The 17,712-nt window shown below is 33.5% G+C and overlaps 2 protein-coding genes across 3 annotated transcripts in view; one reads left to right on the top strand and one right to left on the bottom strand.

Annotated features, from left to right (window-relative positions):
* The window catches only part of LOC130657053 (protein FAM98B-like), a 36,417-nt gene extending 31,043 nt beyond the window's left edge, over positions 1-5,374 (top strand). For both annotated transcript variants that reach the window (XM_057460016.1, XM_057460015.1), the window contains 9 exons: positions 32-112; positions 785-901; positions 1,104-1,203; positions 1,639-1,721; positions 2,699-2,810; positions 3,298-3,426; positions 4,201-4,287; positions 4,478-4,562; positions 5,070-5,374. In XM_057460016.1, the coding sequence (XP_057315999.1) occupies positions 32-112; positions 785-901; positions 1,104-1,203; positions 1,639-1,721; positions 2,699-2,810; positions 3,298-3,426; positions 4,201-4,287; positions 4,478-4,557 (789 nt within the window). In that variant the 3' untranslated portion in view covers positions 4,558-4,562; positions 5,070-5,374. The remainder of the gene's footprint in view (positions 1-31; positions 113-784; positions 902-1,103; positions 1,204-1,638; positions 1,722-2,698; positions 2,811-3,297; positions 3,427-4,200; positions 4,288-4,477; positions 4,563-5,069) is intronic.
* A 190-nt stretch (positions 5,375-5,564) lies between these two features.
* On the bottom strand, positions 5,565-17,480 carry LOC130657048 (myosin-11-like). The gene is made up of 10 exons (XM_057460008.1): positions 17,339-17,480; positions 16,800-16,826; positions 16,381-16,442; positions 15,682-15,857; positions 14,599-15,049; positions 12,078-12,406; positions 11,275-11,543; positions 8,704-9,830; positions 8,231-8,348; positions 5,565-6,748 (listed from the first exon to the last, which is right to left on the bottom strand). Exons 1-10 carry the CDS (start codon positions 17,459-17,461, stop codon positions 6,212-6,214), a joined length of 3,219 nt encoding a protein of 1,072 aa, XP_057315991.1. The 5' UTR covers positions 17,462-17,480; the 3' UTR covers positions 5,565-6,211.
* Between the last annotated feature and the right edge of the window lie 232 nt (positions 17,481-17,712).

Genomic DNA, 17,712 nt, shown 5'->3' with positions numbered 1-17,712 from the left:
TTGCTCAATTTATCTTGCTTTCACACTTTAGCTAAAGCAAAAGTTATCAACGCTACCAGAAAATTACCTTTCCGAACCTTTAATGACGAAAAACTTAAATTCGAAACAGTGGGTATGAATGTCAAACTTATTAGATTTATGTCTACTGCACGTCTTTGCAATAATGCATTGCACTAGATGCTTAATCTGTTTTTTTTGTTGCTTTTTATTGTAATGTTAACATATTGGGATTGTGAGAATCATTTGCTTAGTTTCAAAAGGGAATCAATGCGTCTCTGTTAGTTATAGTCAATGAGTAACTTAGTTACGGCCAGATTTCCAATGAAAATTGTGGACACACAACAAAATTTTACCATAATGCGTTATAAGGGGATTTAGTTGATCTGATTGGACCGGCTTGCAGGTAATGTTTTACATAAAAAAGTAGAATTAAATTCAAATTCTATAGCGCCGTTTCAGTATCTAAAATCATTTGAAGAAAGAAGTGTCTACTGGTAAACCAATCAAACCTACAGCAATACGTTGCTTTTTTATGTCGCATCTACCTAAAGGGTTGCTTTGTCCATCTATAGCTGAAATAGTGCTAACAGTTTTTACTAATTAGTATTGTATTGCAATGTATTTAAGGTGTAGTGTCTAAAATCATGGCGGTTATTTGTGTTAAATTGCATCATTATGTTTTTACCCTTGAATCTCGCGAGTCCTGATGACGGTCAGGTGTAGTTCTCTGTGTCTCAGGCTAGTCGTCAGCTCAACTTTAACCTTTTTAATCAAATTCACTTAGGAAGAAGTGTCGAAGATTAACGATGCTATGTGTCAAGAATATAAAATGCGAAGGAAAGTGTTGATAAAAAGAGTTGATGTCACTATACAATCGTTCACATGGTCGGATAAGTTAAAAGTATGTACGTTTGTGTCTGCGAAAAACTTTTCAAAATCGGAGAAAGTTTAGGTGAAGAAAAAACTATTAAGGCTATCAAAATGAAAGCTCTTAATAATCGCCATGAACGGATCTTCTCTTACATGTACGAATAAATTTGGTGTGTTGCTTGATAATCAGGCTTCTTTCTTGCGCAAATAATCTCGCCAACATTGATTTATAGAACTCTGTGGAAGAAGTCTCACAAGCATATCAACCTATCCGTACTTTGCTAGTGGAAGACTCGCTAACATCAATAAGTGACGTATTAGCTGCAAGAAAAGGTAGAAATAGAGTTGTATGTCTGTCTTTGTCTTTGCGTCTGTCTGTGTGATTCTGTGTCTGTTTGTCTGTTTCTTTATCTGTCTCTTTCTTTGTCCGTGTCGCTGTATGTCTATGTCTTCCTGTTTCTTTGTCCCCCTGTTTCTTTTTTTGTCTGTTTCACTTTTTGTCTGTCTGTACCTCTGTCTATCTGTCTGCTTCTGTGTCATTCTGTCTTTCTGTTTCTCTGATTGTCGGTCTGTCTGTTTCTCTGTCTGCTCCTCCTCCCCTCTTCGATGTTAGGCTTACATTTAATGTTTTTGTTGCCATTTGTTTCGTCGGCGTTCTGCGAAGGAGTGTTTGTTACTAGTCGTTTCCACAATCTTTTTATCTTTCTTTTTTTTAGTAACTCAACATTCACCGTCTGCAATTGTCACGTGATTCACTTCTTTCTCTAGATTTATACGTGATACAGAAAACAAGCAGTGGTGACGTCAGAGAAGGCACAAAGTCTGAAATACACAAAGTTATGATTGGAAAGGTAATTTACATTAAATAATGTTTTTCTCTATCTGAAATCACTTTTAAAGATTTTTTGCCACGACGCAGTGCAACGATCTGCGCGTTAGTTTGTTTATTTTTACAAACAGACTTACAGACAAACAAAAAAAAATCACTCCCAACTATTTTTCATTTCTAAAAGATAGGATGCTTTTTAAAAAGGTGTGCCCAACGCGCTTGAAGATAATGATGAGCCACTAAGTGATCAGTAAAATTAGCTTCCAATCCCCTTGGTCTTTTTTGTTATGGGAAAGCCTTTTGCACTAACATGACTGGACACAGTGTAGGAAATTTGTTGAACTATATTCTTCGTCTAGTTTCGGTGAGCTGGAAATGCGTAACTTTACACGGGAATATTAAGTGTTTAGAAAGTCGATTTAATTCTAATAAAAAAGCCCCCGTTCTTTTACACGCCTCCGTTCTTTTACACGCCTCCTGTAATGAACGCCCCACTTCAATAGAGAAATGTTACCACACGTGTTTTTATGAGTAAAAACAAATGAAAAATGTTTAAGTTATTCTCCCTTAAGTTGTTTAGGTAATTAATATCTTTCTTTTTTTTCCTAAACAAATCGTGGACACTTGCTGTAATTGTTTTTTTACTTTATGACGAAGTTATAATGTTTTAAACTTTACGAAAACAACTCTTTTTTCGCCGACAATCTAACAAACTCGTGTTAAAGGGGCAACGCTGTCTTCCACTTTTTCGATAAGATGAATAAAAAAGATGTTATTAATATTATTTAAAGAACCTTTGTAAATTAAAACCTACCTTTAAAATTGTAAACACCAAATAAACGCCCCGGGCGTTTTTTAGAGGGCTCTTATAAGAGGATTTATGGTGGTTAAAAATAATACGATACAATTGGTTAAGCGTAGCTTAGTTGTTCTAATTGTCGAAGAATATTTTTCTGCAGTTTAGTCTTCAATCATTGTAATCTGTGTTTTATGACCAAGGTTCCTGACCGAGGAGGTAGACCATCAAATATAGCACCGGCCCCCGAAATGCCGAGGTTTCAACAGCGAAAGCCAGACCCTCCGAGAGGTGGTGGTGGAGGTTACCGGGGAGGTACAGTAATGTTTATTATACGCCTGGATACTTTTACGAGCTGTTTGTTTATATGGCGATCATGCAACTTTATTAAAACTGTCTTGTAAGGAAAACGAGGCTAGAAATCGCTGTAATTTTTTTAGATTGTAAATTTTTTTTTTTTTTTTTTTTTTTTTTTGCGAAAGTGTATAAACTTGATTTTTAAGTCGCCAGAACTTTCATTATACTGTAAAAAGGCTGAAAAAAAGGATAGCAACACTCGAGGTAGCCGAAATTTCTGGTTCCTTTTTATAAAAAGTGTATGGCGCTAATTTTTGGCACGGCGCCTAAAGAGCAGGGGCTATTCTAACAATTTAAAGAAATCTTGTATTTTCAAAAGGGTTGTTAGTCCTTGACTGAAAATAATTTCATCAAAAAATTAAGTTAATTAGTTTTTGTATTCATTGTTTTTCATGTTATTAATCTTTCCTTTTTTATTTGTAATTTGTAATATATTTTTTGTAAGGCGGCAGAGGTGGCTATAGAGGTGATTATCGTGGCGGCGGTGGCGGTAGTGGTGACCGCGAAGGCGGTGGTGGTGGTGGTGGTGGTCGCGGACAGTATGAAAGAGCTGATAGTGGTTACGATGGTGGAGGTACATGTTAAAAATGTGTTTAATTTGATTGATTAAGCAAAAAAAAATTTTATAAGTTTCTCTTATAATTTCTATCACGTTTTGTTATCTCTTTCCTAGAAGATATTTTCTTGCTAAAAGAACTACCTGTAAGGGCCGAATTGGCCTGCTACTCAAATTGACCTATTTTTTTGTGCATTGCTAGGATTGTAGATCGTAGCTTTTCTTAAACGATTTCTTTTTATGTATACAGACAAAATTCATTGAAAATATAAAAGACATATATAGTTCCTGTACTCTTGGTAACCTAATTGTAGGGTGCTACGCGAAATTTTAGACATTTTTACCATCCAGTCCTATATATTAATACACCCCTACCCCCATAATCCGCCTCACTCTTTTGTTAGTACTATTTAAGCATATTAAAAAATGACATATAATGTACAATAAAAGTCTTCAAAAAACGAGAAGTACAATTACACCAAAGTGTACAATGTAACCCAAGAAATAATTTAACTTTCTGACAAGGAATTCAAAGGTTTTCAAAGGAATTCACGTTTTTAAAAGATGTTGATAAAACGATTTAAGTGAAACTTGTCCCCCACCCCTTATTTCAAATCTTGGAATACAATACACGACTTCAATTTATTAGCAGCCTCCTAACTATGAATGCAGGAAATTATCCTTTCCCCGCCCTGCAGAATAAAAGGGAAAAACATTGCTAAATTGCTTTTTCGCAAAAAACATTCCCCTTTTAAAGTTAGTGATATCTTTCTAACTTTTTTTTAATTACAGATCAACACAATGATTCTAAGCGCAGATACAGTCATGATGACGCATACGGTAAAGGAGGCGGAAATACAGGACGTGGAAGAGGCCGTGGTAGGTGTATTTTGTGTTATAAAGCAGATCTTTTTTTTACGGTGCGTGTAGGTGTAGGCTTCCCGCAAAGAATTCGTGGTAGACTTTTGTCATGTCTTTTGTGCATTTGCTTTTAAATAGAAAAGTTAGGTTGTTTGTAAGGCTTCACAAGAAAATCTTTTTGTAATCCATTGTTTTTTTTATGTTATAGGCTGGGGTGGTCGAGGGAGAGGCCAGGGTGGACGCCAACGAAGTTTTGACCAAAGGGATTCTCAAATGTATTATAGCTGATACTGGTAAATAAAGATAGAATTTGTTTGTGTAAGAGTTGATAAAGCAAGGGATAGATAGGTGTGCATATTTTACATAGCTAATGTCACAAATATTTGTAATATGCCATGTCGTCTATTATTTCAAGGTTTTCAGGAGGTACCATGGCTTAAATGCGGAGTCCTAAAGTATTTAATGCCTATTTTGTGCTAAGCAGACCCAATTAGGAACCTCGCTCTATCAGACAACTCCCTGCAACATCCAACGGCCCACACATTGAGTCATCTCCCCAATTTTCCCTTACATGGCGTGGGTTAACCTGAGGCTATTAACATTTACTCGCCCATATTGAATCGCCGTCAAGGGGAATTGAACTCCGGTCTCCCGCACAAAGTACGAAAGTTAAACACGAAGCTAGGGCGCGTTGATATAAAAAAATAAATAAAGGGATTGATCCAAATAACAATAGATGGATTGACTCAATAGTAAACGTAAAACAAATGATGTTGTAACAGGAATATTTCTTTGTTTAGCTTTTAAAGTCGACTAAAGAATGGTTTTGTCATAAATCCAATTGGTAAAGGCAAGGGTTGACAATAGCGCACACTACACTTTCAAGGTAGTGAAATGGTATATACATGCATATAACATGGGATAAAAGTTGAGTTTTATACCACGTTCTTCGCTTTCAATGTAGTCTTATTATCGAATAATGATATCATAAATGATCTAAACAAACATATTTAATACAATTATAGCTATGTTTTGTAATTTTAGGCTTTTTTAAATTAAATATAAGTTGTCGTTACAGCTTCCGTGCGACTAAATTCGGAAGACATATTAAAGTGTTCTTTAATTTTGCGTGGTCATCAAAAAAATCATTTCGAAAAAATATTTTCGCGAATCTTATTTTTGTCATTTTAATTTACTTCCTGCCTTTTTTTATGGAAGCCTTTAATTGAACTGGCTCGTGTCAGAATGGCTGATTATTATTTTTTATCAGCTACAAAACGAATAAAAAACAGACGTTAAGAAATTTAGTTTCCGTTTTTATCCCAAAAGTTTATTAATAACAAAAAACAAGAAATAACAAGGCGTAACTCTATCAAGCAGAAGGACATAATAAGCAACCACCACCATAAAACTCGCGAAAATTTAACTTTCGCAAATTAACCTTTCCAGGTAATTTTAGTGTACATAAATTTTTGCGAATATGGTTACAATTTTCAGTATCTAAAACGCCTCTAGATTTTGGGAATTAACTTTTGTGGTTAAGTCTTTTGCAGGAATACACTCTCGCGGATTCGAGAGTTTTTATACCTCGCGGAAGTAAATTCTTGTGGTTTGCGATTTTAACAATAAAAATCGCAATTTATTACTAAATCATTAGACTTTTTGACTGGAAGTTTACGGTATGTTAAATTTTTGCGTTTTTTCCGTACTTTTGACATTTCGCGAGAATAAACTTTTTCGGTTAAGCAATTTTGGCGTGCTTTGCGGAAGAAACTTTTACGAAATATGAGGTTAAATTATCGTGAAAGTTTATTATTCTCTTATTTAGTTCATCAAACTCATTGGACCTCAAGAAATCTATCACGGGGGCATTTTCTGTTGTTTTTTTTTTCGTTTTTTTTCAGAATATAATAAAAACTTGCACCTAAAAATCTATAAAATGTTATCTAGAAACCCTTTTATAAGAACGTCTATTCTTTGGTGTGGAATCTCGTGGTGACTTTCCACTACTGTATTCCCGCATCAAAAGTTGAGGCTTCGAAGAGGGTAGCAACACGGAGGAATGCAGTTTGTCTTTTCCGTATTCATGTGACTCGAACGAAGGTGAAGGTGTTCGAACTTTATTTCTCTCGCCCAGTGTGTCCACGGACGGTTCTAACGATTTACTTCGACGACTTGCAGAATTGTAATGTTGGTATCGACTACGTTGTTTGTTTTCAGGAGATAAGAATTGATCATCCGTTTCGGTAAAATCGGAATCAGTGACGAGGCCATCGTTATGTAAAATCTGCCGATCGAGTTTTTTAAGGGATTTTCCGAGTATATGTTTGATGTTTTTTGTATCGTTTGTTATTGTATTTAACGATTCATCAAAAGTGTTCCGTAATTTACTCACTTGACCATCACGTTGGTTGTACAACACTTCTAGACGTTGCCTTAATCTTCTTTCTTGGGTCAATTCGTCTTTCAAGGATGAAATCTATCAAAAATTCATAACACTAAATCAGTATTCAGGAGCGTTAAGCTAAAATCTTTGGTTTTGCGATTTGTCCCTATTAAGGGATTACGTGGGGAAACGTGTTAACGAAATAATACATGACGGATGCCATTACCGCTAGGATTGTTTAACTAAATTGCGTTTTCCACTTGACTGCAAAAAAGCCACCTTAATAGTACTAATTTTCGCAGAAAATTCTGCGAAAATTAAAATCTGGAATTATAAAATTTGTTTAGACCCGCAAAAATAGTATTAGAAACGTTTTGGGTTCATTGGTAGGCGAATTAAACATCGTACCATCTATAGTTGCAGGAGTTTACAAAACATATTTGTTTTGTTTTCATCAATGAACCCACTTCAGTTCATTAATGCAAGCCTAGACAGACAACGAATTGTTTTAAAAGAAAACCGTTTTTGACCTACCAGCTTTAATTAGGCTGAAATTTTCTTATTTTTTTTTTTAATTTCTCTATCTTTGTTTTCTTTTTAAATAACTACGACTTTTTTGAGATATCTTTTATTTTCATTGCAGAAAAAAACAATTCTTTTGTTATTTTGGGGATAAAACTTTGTTAGGATGTATATTTGACTAAAAAAACGCGACCTCTGTTAATCTCATTTACTTGTGTTTTACTTTCTAATGGAGGTTTTCTTGTGCCATTGTTGGCTATCAAACATACGCCAAAAATCATTTTACATGCTTAATTATGCAGAAATTCGCAGACATTGAATTTCGTACAAAACCTTTTTTTTTTTTGAAAAAAGCGCCAAATTCTTTAAAAATGTTGTTCCCTGAGAATAAAATATAATATTATTTGCATTACAAAATTATAGTTTTTCAAAAAGTACAAATAGTCATAATATGACTGTATGTTGGTATGTTGTATGCCTTGTTTTGTTTAAAAGAAGATAAAAAGCTCTTGAAAATTTCATCATATATTGCAATTAGCCTTTACTGACATATTACATGTTAAAAAAATAGGAATTGAGAAAATTTCAGCGATATTATAAAAGGCGATATTGAGTTTATTTACTGAGAATTTCTGCTCGTGAGCTATCTTATGCTGCTGGAATGTACATGGTTGCTGACTCAGCAAGATTTCTACTATTTGCTCTTTTGTAATTTTACTTGTACAGGGGAGTACATGATATTGATTTTCGTGTATTTTTCTCTGTAAAATACAGAATTACCACTCAGCTTTCAAACCGTTTGCTTCATGTTATATTGGTACATAGGGTCTAATAAAACCGTAAGGACATTTTTACATTTCGAGGTGGCCAAGTGCGTCATGTTTGCCATGACTAAAAACTATGTACGTCAGCGTCCCAACTAATTTTTTTGAATTAAGGGTAAAACGTTTATCATTTGTGTCAGGCCACGTTTTGGAATGTAAAAGATTGGGGTACAAAGATAGTAATATCTACAACGTACAAAATAAAATGAGAAGAAAAGGATTTTCTAACCTTTGATTGCAATTCGCTGATAGCGACCTTTTGTTCTTTGTTCGTTTGCTCGTTTTTTTGTTTCATTTTCAAACGCTCTGAGTCGAGCTCATGTTGCAGGTACGTAGCTTCGTTGAAACTAAAGAAGAAAAAATATATTTAAAATAATAGATTTAATTGAATCCTACAGCTTTGCCGTTTGTTGACTTTCCGTCTGTGGAAGGTAAGGGATATATATCAATGATATATTTATATCTAGTAATGTAACTAATTTATAAAGGGGAGTATAGACATCCTCAATGACGTCAAACATCTTGTGACGTAGGGATGTGAGAACACATAAAATAAATTTTCAAAATATTTTTTTTTAATTTGCTAAAATGTTGCATTACGAAAACATCTGCAATTTTGGATGGACGACCTGAATTATTTGGCTTTTTTTATTTAAAAACATTCTGGGCATAAGTTATAAACGAAGCATAACTTCTCCTTACCTTTTCTCTTTTTCGTCCTCTGTTTTCGACAACAATCGACGCATGTTTGAAACTTGCTCCCGCCAGTGCGCGTTTTCATCGCTTATTTCTCGCATTGACTTTTCCAAAGACATATTCTCGTTTCGTAAAGTATACATTCTCTGTTCGTGGTCGCGCCCTTCCAATTCAGCTTGGCGTATTGAAGATTTCAAGGCGTTGTAATTTTCTGCGGCCTCGTTTGTTTTCTTCGTCATTTCGACTATTAGAGATTCTTTCAACTCCAAACGCTTTTCAGCGTTTGTAAAGTTATCTCGTAAAGTCTTGTTTTCGTTTTCGATTAAAGTCATTTTCGCAAACAGCTCATCGATGTTTTCGTTTTGACCATCGAAACGTCTCGCCATTTCTTTAAGTTCACTTTGTAAAGATATCGCTTTTCTTTCGGCTGCTGTGTGAGCGTCGTTAATAATTTTATTTTTATTTTGCAATTCTTCATTCGTGTTAGTTAGAGTTTTAATGTGATTTTCTAGGTTTTTGCGATCAATTTTAGCATTTTTTATTTTACCTCCCAACATTTCGTTTTGGGTCGATTTCTCGTGCATGCTTCGATTCATATCGTGCAATTTTTGCGTTAAACTTGAAATTTCCATATTTTTTTCTTCGTACACTGTTTTGTGACTTCGCATTTCTTTTTGAATTTTATCTTTTAATTTATCTTTATCAGCTTGGTGCTTTTCTACCACGGAACCAAGTTTTTCGGAATAAGTCTCTAAATGGATTAACCTTTGCGCCAACGTTTTGTTATCTTCAATTAAGTTTTCCATTTCTTTCTTTATATCTTTATTTTCTTTTTTTAATTCTTCGCATTGAAGCTCTTTATTCCTTCTTTCTTCGTTTAGACTTGACTTCTCGTCCTGCAGCTTTGCTTCTTGCCTCTTTTTCGTTGAATCCAAGAGATGGTATTCGTTTTCAATTTCTTGTAGTTTGATTTTCAGTGTCTTTCTTTCTTCTTTGTAAAGCATGGCCGATTTTGTGTTGTCGTTGGTAGACTTGGTGAGTTCACTTTCCAAATACATGACACGATCTTCAAATTCTTTCAGTCTCTCTTGGAGATGTGAAATTTCTTCTGATTTACGTTGTAATTCTCTTTCCTAGATTAATAAATGAAATATAGTAATTTTTCCTTGTTGTTAAAATCATGGGCAACTAGTCAATACATGCATAAGTAATGCTGCACATTATGTTCCCAAGTGCTACAAAGATGATGTAGGACTTGAACCCACGCTTGCCGGGCGATTGTTCTACCGACTGTGCTATCGATCTGATGCTATCTCTCTAGCACATGCAGTAAACGAGGCGAGGATACTACCTCCTTGCGACATACCTTTCTACTAACACATACTAACGAGATATTACCGAATGATGCACAATCAAAGCCCAAGTAACAACCGACCAATCAAATTTGCTGCAGTTGTCAATACATGATTTTTATTAACTTAATATACAGACACGCAAATTTTATCTTCCCAAGTAGATAGTCAACAATCCACACAACAGGAGCTAAGAAAACTTAGACAAGAGATGGAGCCTGAAATCTAGTTTTACAGATTCGGGGAAACTTGCTATTATGTTCGTTAGCTTCACAAAAGAAAATGAAAAATATTTTTCAGTTTTGTTAAATCTCTCTGTCATTTTTAGGCGTATTTTTAAAAAAATCATGAAAAACACAGTTAGTCGAAATTTAAAAGTACAAAATTTTGTAAACGTATGTTTTTCACCTCGTTTTTCACCTTTATTCGGGCTGTGAAAGTCGAGTAATTTTGCAGTCTTTTTCGGTTAAGCCCCCCTTTGAAATAAGCGGCCTCTGTAACAATAAATTTTAAATTTCAGATTCTTTTTTAAAAATGGAGCTCTCATTTAAGTTTTAACTGCGGCTTAAAGAAGTATTTTGCAGAGATTTTATAGAGGAATGAGCGCGCTAAAATGCATGAGAAATTATTGATTTTACCTTGTTATCGGTTAGTAAAAAAAAATCCGTAAATAGCGATTAAATTTTTGGCTTGGCGGCTAATATTTTTACCGGCCAAATTATTGTACCGTTTTTGTTTTTTTTTACTGATCAAACATTTCCACCCAGATTTGTTGTCGATTTTTTCTTCTTTCTTTAGTGACTGGAAAAATCAGGTTAAAGATAATTTGTTAATATCATTTATTTACATGTGGGATTTTTTACCAAACATTTTTCTTTCACATGGTGCTTCCTTTAAGAAAAACTTGTTTCTATTCTTTTAAAAACTAAAAGTGACAAAAAGTGTGAGTAACATTTAGGAGGTAAAAAGTCACAAATATTTTTACCGACTATAACTTTTTAACGACCTTTTTGGACAATGAGGAACCAAAATCTAAATTCGCCATCACTATAAGATCAGTTAGATATCTTAAGGAAGCAAAGTTTCAAGAAAACCGAATTTCGCGATTTTAGCTACGATCTTTGAAATAAATTCCGCAAAAAAAACTTGTTTTCGTAACCGCAAAATTAAAAAAAAAACCACGAGTTAGGTAGACAATGTTCAAGAGATAAAAAATCACTCTTACTTGCATTCGTATCGTCTCATTTGCTCTATCACACTCCAATTCCAAAGTGTCTTTTAACTTCGAAGTCATTTTCAAGTTTGCCCGAGTTTTCTCTAACTGCGACTTGACATCAGCGACAGTGCTGTTTAACTCTGCCATGATTTGTTGTTCCATGCGTATTTGTGTAGTAAGGTCGGTCACTTCGAGTTGCAGGTGGCTCGTTCTTGATGCGTTCCGTTGGAAGTAATCATTCATTGCTTCAGGCGATATTGTCCTTGTCAAGTTTAGGTCTAGATAGATATATATATATAGATGAAGAAATCATTTTTTTTGTTTTTTGTTTGATTGATTGACCTATATAAAAACAATCAATCCCGTAAGTATTGCCTATTATTTAAATATCGTTTTTTATTATTATTAATCTACCTCAAACTTAAAGCGCAAACCTTATCGTATTCATCTAAACTCCATTATGAAATGCAAAAAAAGAGGAAGATGAAAATGAAGAAGAACGCAATTTTACCCAAATTTTCCCGGACTTTCAAGACCGTTTATCTAATGGTTAAGGAGGAATTTAGCATGTTTAAAACAAATCAGTTAGATATACATCAAACATCGCGTTTAGATGGTTAAATAGGCGCTTACAGGTTTTTAGATTTACTATTATATATAAGTAAGAATCGAAATTGAAAACTCTTGAAAGCATTACGCAGAAATCGCCTAGATCTCCAAGCCACTCGACTTCTTGTTTAAATTTAATAGAGTCAACTTTTAAAAAATATTTAAAACATTACAAAAATTTGCCTTAACTTTATTAGAGTTACCTAATTTTGGCGAATATCTTGGTGAACTTGCCATATTCTCCTCTTCGTAAACGTATTTCTTCAAAACATGTTGCATTTCGTTCATACTATCTTCCAGTCTAGCCTTCTGCTCTTCAATTTCGTTCAACTCTTCTTCTAGAACCTTAACACGTTCTTGGCACTGTTTCAGCTCAAAATGTTGCTCGTCTTTTTTTCTTCGCGTAGTATGATAAAGTTGCTCAAGTTCCTCACATTTCTCTGAAAGTTTCGATTCGTTAAAAGAGGCGTGATCTAGATCCTGCTGTAGCAAAAGTTCTCGTTTGTGAAAATCTTCTTCTTGGTTTTGATACCTATACAACAGAAAGACAACACAGATCTTAGATAGTTAGATTCTTTTGTAATATAAAATAGAACACGTTTACATAAAAAGAAATTGTATCGGGAAATGTTCATGCGCTTTTGGTCTTAACCACAGTAGCTCAGGGCTGCCCAAAAACTAAAAATTGACAAACGATACTAAAAACTTCAACAGAGCGCTTAGTTAGTTACCGCTTAAGTATCTCTTTCTCTAAATTTCTCATTTTCAATTAGATACATTCAAATAAAACTTAAGAAATTCCTCTGTATTTATCTGTATTACTAGTTCCAAATTTTTATCATAAATTTACATGAATATGTCAGCCTATATTTTACAATAATGCAAGCCAACAGAAATACTATTAAAGTCAACACTTTAAAAACACAGTTAGATTTGACAAGACGACATGGACGAACCCAATAAGCAATTCATAAAGCGTATATTATCCCTTTAAAAAGTTGCAATCAATTTTCACTGAAGAACACTCAACTTCTTTTAACTAATGGTGATTTGTAAATAATATTTTCAATAGTAAAAGAAATGTCTTGCTGTGATTTGCTTCAGTGCGCTTAATGATTTTGCGCAGCTGTTCCGCCATTTTTAATTTAGATGTATATGAATGCGCTTACGTAGATACTTAATTATTCAAAAATCAGTAGGGTAGCGATGTTATGTAGAAGCTCTAGATATTAAGATTGATACATACTTTTTATTGCGGACTGCCAAACTCGAATCTCTGAATTAATGATTTTTACTGAGTTTTCGGTTATAAATCTTGTTTTATATCGGAGAAAAGGTATATCAACTGTATTTCCGGGGACTTTTACATGCAATAACAATATAATTATTAATAACAAAAGCTGCTTCAGAAAATTAAAATTCTCTTCGTCTGGATTTTGTGCGCACACCACATCTCTTAGAATTTTTTTACAATTCATTCATTTTTATTACATGTTATCGACACTTAGACACATTGGAGAGTTCAAATATTATGTTTATTCTTTATATACTATTCTTTTCTAAAATATTTATTCATTGACTTATATTTGTGTTATTATTAATATTTATATGAATCTTGTTGTTGATTCATTTAAGAAAGCTGTCATAATAAGGCGTATAAACATAGAGGTCCAAACAATTAAATGAATGAAGTTGTGAAGAAGTCATTGATAAGATCTCCAAGTTGTAGTAGTGTTGAAAACGTACAGAATTTCTTGAAAAAATCTTTCATATCTTTGAATCAAATAAGTAATTATACAATGCTGGTATAATTTATACACAGAAAAGGAACAAAAAATCTTTTGGACGTTTTTAAGAGGAGTTGTGATACATACTTAGGGAATGCTAATTTGGCTCTACTTCCTCATCAATGCATCAGCTGATACAAGTCATTAAAGTTACGCTCTACATTTATCAAATTCTGCACCAACATCTTCCTGTAAAGAGGAGTCAACTAAATCCATAACTTCTGATAATTAGGCTAATATAATCAGAGCACAAAGCTTCATTTAAAACCGTGGAGTTTAATTAGCTTATGAAGAGTGAATCAAACCGACCGTGGTTACTGTCATCTATGTATTTCTCAAAGATAACTTACAAATTAAAAGTTGAGAGGACTACATGTTTTTCTTACATGCAAGGGATTATTCTAAGTCAGGCTGGGATGTGCTTATACGAAAAACACAAGCAGGCTTACAGTATGCTTACGTTATGCTTGAAAAAAAATCAAAAATTTAAACGAAGCCTTATGAGCTAATATGGGTAAGAGGTAAGGCCATATTTTAACCTTTAAAAGAACAGCAACAAAGCGACAGGTATATTTACACAAGACAACGTTTAGACTGTATAGTGGTGCTAAGCGTTAAAAAACTGTGTCTAATTAAAATACACACGACAAAAGAAAAACACGCATCAAAATGTTTCATCAAAGCTAAGCAATTTGGTTAGCATATGTTTAAAAAGTTTCCTTATCAAAGATTGAATATGCTTTTAAGCGTTATACATTCATCTCTCTATGTTGAACTCGCATTGGTTTGAATAACTTTTTCGAGAAAGGGAAAGTTCGAAACAGAGAAAGAATACAAGGAAAAAACATGGCAAGAACCCAAAATATTTATTCGAGTTTGGGGATGTTTGAGAGAGAGTGATCGAAATCAATAGAGTCAACTATATGCAGAATTTTACCTCTTTATTTGACTTCTTAGTTGTTCTTGTAGGTCTTGTACTTGTGTTCTTTCACTCACAACTAAATCTTCTAAACGTGTATTTGATGATTTTAATTGCTGCATTTCTAACCTTGAACTGCTGGATTCATGTTTGAACTTTTCTAACTCCTTATTTAACACCTCCACATCCTTTTTCAGAGTGTTCACCTCCCTTTCAGAATTTCTAAATCTTTCCAACGTATCTCCACTTTCGGTTTTTAAGAACATATTTGTTTCTTCTAACTGCGACATCCTCTCTTTAAGGATATAAACTTCGCCTTGCTGTTTCAGTCGTTGTTTATCCTTTTCTATTATTAATTTACGTTGGTGATCGAGTTGTTGCGACATAGTAAATCGTTCTAATTCGTGTTCTTTTAACTTCACTTCGAGTTGGGCTATTTCTTGCTCTTGAAGCATGGTAATCTCGCTACCTTTTTTTAAAAACAAATATAAAACTATTTTAATAAAAAGTAAAACTATTTTAACCGAAGAAACTTTTCGTCATCTAAGTTATTCTTCAGACAAGATTTTGGCGTTTGAAATCGTACGCAGCAAACGGCGTGATGTTAATGGCACCAAAATAAAGGCTCTAGGCATTTATGAATGGTAATATGCAAACAAGTTTTGTTCTTGTCATTTAAACGATTTTGTTTTAAACACAAACAACGTTATAAAACTCTTAGTTTACAATTACAATTTGTACTCTTAAATAGCCAGCTATGTTGAACAACAGTGACATCTGCAAATAAAACACAAAATTATTGATTGATCAATAAAAGTATAACAAATTCGGTTCGTTAGCTTTATAGGAGCTCCAAAAACAGTAACTACGAAAAAGTTAATTCCTGTGTATCAAAATCGTTATCAGTATACAATCAACCACTTGTCAAACAGGTTTTCAATGTGAATTCAGAAACTAATTATCTGGGCGATAAACTTTTAAGTCATTTTGTAGCGTTTTAAAAGGACAGACGCAACAGCACTGCAGGATTCGTTACAGTAAAGAAAAAAAGGAAAATGTTAACACAGTGAACTTACTGCAAATTTTTCACTAGTTACAAACCTATGACTTGTCCCTTTTCCAGATCGGATAGCTTCCTCAAACACAATGCTTTCTGATCTGCAAAATTGTTTAGTGGTTTTTCTATAAAATTTAACTTGTTTTCCTCTTTGCCAGTCGTTTTCTTCAGGTTACTTATTTCATCTTTTGGCAACACATTTTCTTCAAGACGTGTAAATCTGAAATTTTAAATTCAACTTTTTTTTATATCAACCTAATTAGCGTCCACACAAGTCACTTATTTTTTAAATGCCAACCAATAACATGTTTTTAACCCAAAGCACGGCCCGCTTTTATAAAGACTAAGTGAACAATTGATCAGCTTTCCGAACTTGAACCGTAATTGGTGACAAATAGCAAAAGCTGGTTTAATACTATTGGGTAGCTCAATTTATCCTATTTTTATGATAACCTAGTCCTCAGAAGTTATGCTTGCATTTTGGGCCCATATGGTTATAATTAGCTATATGTGCATTTAATTCTGCAAAAGCTTGATTTCCTCCTTAATGATAACAGAGGACCTACTAAAGCATAAAGAACTTAATGAAGAATTGATGAAAGAACTGAAAAGATGAAAGGACTAAAAAGATGAAAGAAGTGAAAAGCCGTTTACAAGTTGGATAGACTGTTAAATGCAAGTCATCAGTCTATGCAAGCAATCTAAAGCATTCATATAGTCAAAAAACGTTGTTAATCAGGTACCTTAAATTCTCTAACTTTTTTTTTGCTTCTTGTAGCTCTTGGCGAGAAGATAAAGCAATTCTCTAAAACAATAGGTATCAGAATATGCAATTCCTATTTTAAGCTGAAACTTGCCCAGGACACCCCTGCAGGTACTAGAAGTCAACTAAAAAAATCCCCCTCTATCTGGTGTTTAAAAATCAAAATGGCGGCTGCCTTCATTGACTGTTTTTTTTTAAATTTATCCAAAATAAACCAGAACGGGCTCTTTTGGCAACAAACGATACAGATATTTTATGCTAGGCTAGATTTCAATTTTAAAATCTGTAACGTTATTTTATATATTTTACTCTCCTTTTTCCAGTTTTTCCAGTTTCTTATCTGCAGTTTTTAAGATTTATAAAAATGCTGAAAAATTACAAATAAAATGTGTTTCAAACCTCAAGTTGGATTTCCAAATGATTTAACTAAAAAACAAAAAGAAAATATAGTTTAGCCAATTATGAAAACAAATTTACGACTACCGTTCATATAGAATAAACCAAAGGAAGGAATTTCGACAAAAAAAATTTGCTCATTATGACAAAAACACAGCGTATTAAGTTTTCTTAACATCCGGCAAATAACATTTCGCCCACTCCACCAAATTCATTTTCCTTCATTTTTTTTACCTGGCAAAATTTCTTCCCTTTACGGTACATTCAGTTAATACATTATTGTACTCATGGAGGTTGGAATGTTATCATTTCTACCTCCATGCTGCACTGGATAAAATTTAGGACAAGATGTTTGTAATAAAAAGCAATAGCTTAATATACAATGATATACATAAGGCTAGATCACGTACAGCTCTAATACGGTGATTGATTGTGGTTGTTTTTTAATTAATTTTGTGTTATGAGGAAAGCTTTTTCTTTGGTTGGGAAACAGTTTCCACTTAAAAAAAGTGTGCCGAAGATGATACAATAATTTTACTCACTTTTGCATTTGTTTCTTGATATCTTGGCGAATCGCTCGATATTCCACTATCTCTGCCAGAATCTAACAAGCCATTATCTTCTTCCTTCCCTTCATTTTCAACACTTTTTAAAATATTCGTCATCTTATTATGTTCTTTACAATTCATCTTTTCTTTTGTTATTTCTTTACAATATACTTCATTAATCATATAAATATATTTAAACGTTGTTTTTGTTTTTAATATTTCTTTTACCGAGAAAACATGTTCATTTTTTAATTGGAAATATATTCACATGCTAAGTCGTTCGTTTTTAAATCGCTTTTAAATAAAATACAAATTTCAGCTGGCTTATATAGATTTCATCTGGACGTAAAAAGAAGTCGTTTTTAAAA

The sequence above is a fragment of the Hydractinia symbiolongicarpus genome, chromosome 9 (assembly GCF_029227915.1).
Source record: "Hydractinia symbiolongicarpus strain clone_291-10 chromosome 9, HSymV2.1, whole genome shotgun sequence".
NCBI lineage: Eukaryota > Metazoa > Cnidaria > Hydrozoa > Anthoathecata > Hydractiniidae > Hydractinia > Hydractinia symbiolongicarpus.
This window is presented reverse-complemented; position numbering and strand designations above follow the sequence as displayed.